Source organism: Microplitis mediator, chromosome 9, assembly GCF_029852145.1.
Source record: "Microplitis mediator isolate UGA2020A chromosome 9, iyMicMedi2.1, whole genome shotgun sequence".
Taxonomy (NCBI): domain Eukaryota; kingdom Metazoa; phylum Arthropoda; class Insecta; order Hymenoptera; family Braconidae; genus Microplitis; species Microplitis mediator.
The window spans coordinates 17,651,879-17,653,795 of record NC_079977.1 but is presented as its reverse complement, the minus strand read 5'-3'; the positions used below and the strand labels follow the sequence as shown (position 1 = coordinate 17,653,795).

Below are 1,917 nucleotides of genomic sequence, written 5' to 3'. Positions count from 1 at the left end.
GTCTTGCACGGAACAACTCATTGCTCACAGTAAACCAACCGCAAGTCTAAACTACTGACCTGCCTTACTCTATAAAAGATCACATTTTTATCAAGTATAGTTACCACTTGTTTTAGTTAATGAAAAAAAAAATTTGTGCGTATACCATCTAAGTCTAAACAATAAATTAGATTGAACTATAAATTATTGACGCTTTTGTAAAATATTTATAGTTAAAAATATGGCAAGTGTTTCATGCAGTGATTTTACTTCAACTCATCCAGTCCAAAATGAACATGAGGTTTACGATTTAATGAAAAGTCTAAAGAAATCTGAAGTTCCAGTAGTTCCAACTAAAAAACATGTTCAGAGGCCGTCATTCGTGCATAAACGAGATAAAATTACGAAATTATTAGTAAAAAAAGGAGTAATTGTTGAAACTAGTTTTTTATTTATAAGTCCACTCTACTATGCTGTTCGAGTTGGCGATATTAAACTAGTCAAGATGATGCTTATTTTTAAAGGCGCAGATGTTAACAGTTCAAGACGAAAAGGCACTTCTCCACTACACGTGGCAGCATGGCGTGGACATCACAAAATTTTTAAACTTCTGATCCAAAATAGAGCACGTGTAGATTCTGCTTTTACTCGACCAATTAAAAATGGATTTACACCGCTACATCTTGCATGTTTAAATAATAAAGTTAAGTGTGTAAAAGTTCTTTTAAAATATGGTGCAAGTGTTACCCCAAAATGTGAAAATATTTACCATCCAATCCACATTACGGTGTTTAACAACTATGTTGAAGTAACGAAATTGCTTTTGGACAATAGCGCAGATGTTAATTTACGATTTAATAATGAATTCTTTAATAAAAAATGGAAGAATACAAGTTTTTGGAAGGACATGGATTTAACGCTGTTACTTTGTTCGATTGCTCGAAAATACACAGACATGACAAAATTATTATTAAAGTGTGGAGCTGACATTCATTTAAAAACAAAGAAAGATAAAACATCATTGATTTACGCTGTTCAAGCAAGTGATCCCGAGTTGGTTGAATCATTTTTGGCGAAAGGAGCGAATCCTAACGATCGAGATCTTTATGGTGAACCAGTATTATTTTACCTTATCTTCAATGCCAATATGCATCCAACTTCTTATAATAAAGAAGAATTAGATTTGAAGGATGAAAAAATAAAAATATTGCAACTTCTAATTGACGCTGGAGGATGACATCAATGCAATTTTTTACTCTCGAAAACCCTTTCATATACTTCTTAACTGCACAGTTGATTTGGGACAAAGGTAACTCGTAAGCTATATCTTGTTTGCTACCGATTTTGATTATCAGGACATTGATCATACAGTAATTCAACGATCAAAAATATATCAAGAAGCTATCATCCCAAGTATTCAAGATGACGTTGATTTTATTGAGCATCTTAGAACCGAGTTCAAAGCTATTGCTTATAAAATGATTTCTTACATTCTGGGTAGGTATATAATCGGTGTTCCAGTTGAAAAAGAGTTAATATCGGCATTAGAGTTCAAATTAGTATTTGACAGCACCGTAGAAGAATACGCAGAAAATTTTGACTCTATTCAAATTTAGGCTAATGAGACTATCGCATATTTAAAACAAACAAAGATTGGAAATACTAAAATTACCTTTTGGCATATATTGTCTTGCGAAATGGAAGAGCTAGTAAGACTGACATATAATAGAGAAGTTCAGAGTATATGTTTACGTGATTATTGTGAAGACGTCTATTGGTATTACAACATGATTAAAGATCGTTTAGATACTGCTATGAAACGAAATACTTTGATAGAAAAAACTAGCAAAATAGTATTTGATATATTTTATAATTATTTGCCATATGATTGTTGCGAAACAATTGTAACATGTTTTGATGATCAAAAACTAGAAGATT

General features: G+C 31.8%; 1 protein-coding gene across 1 annotated transcript; it reads left to right on the top strand.

The window, feature by feature from the left end:
• Positions 1 to 220: 220 nt before the first annotated feature.
• LOC130674218 (putative ankyrin repeat protein RF_0381) lies at positions 221 to 1,216 on the top strand. The gene has a single exon (XM_057479487.1). The coding sequence runs from the start codon at positions 221 to 223 to the stop codon at positions 1,214 to 1,216; it is 996 nt and encodes a 331-aa protein (XP_057335470.1).
• Positions 1,217 to 1,917: the final 701 nt, after the last annotated feature.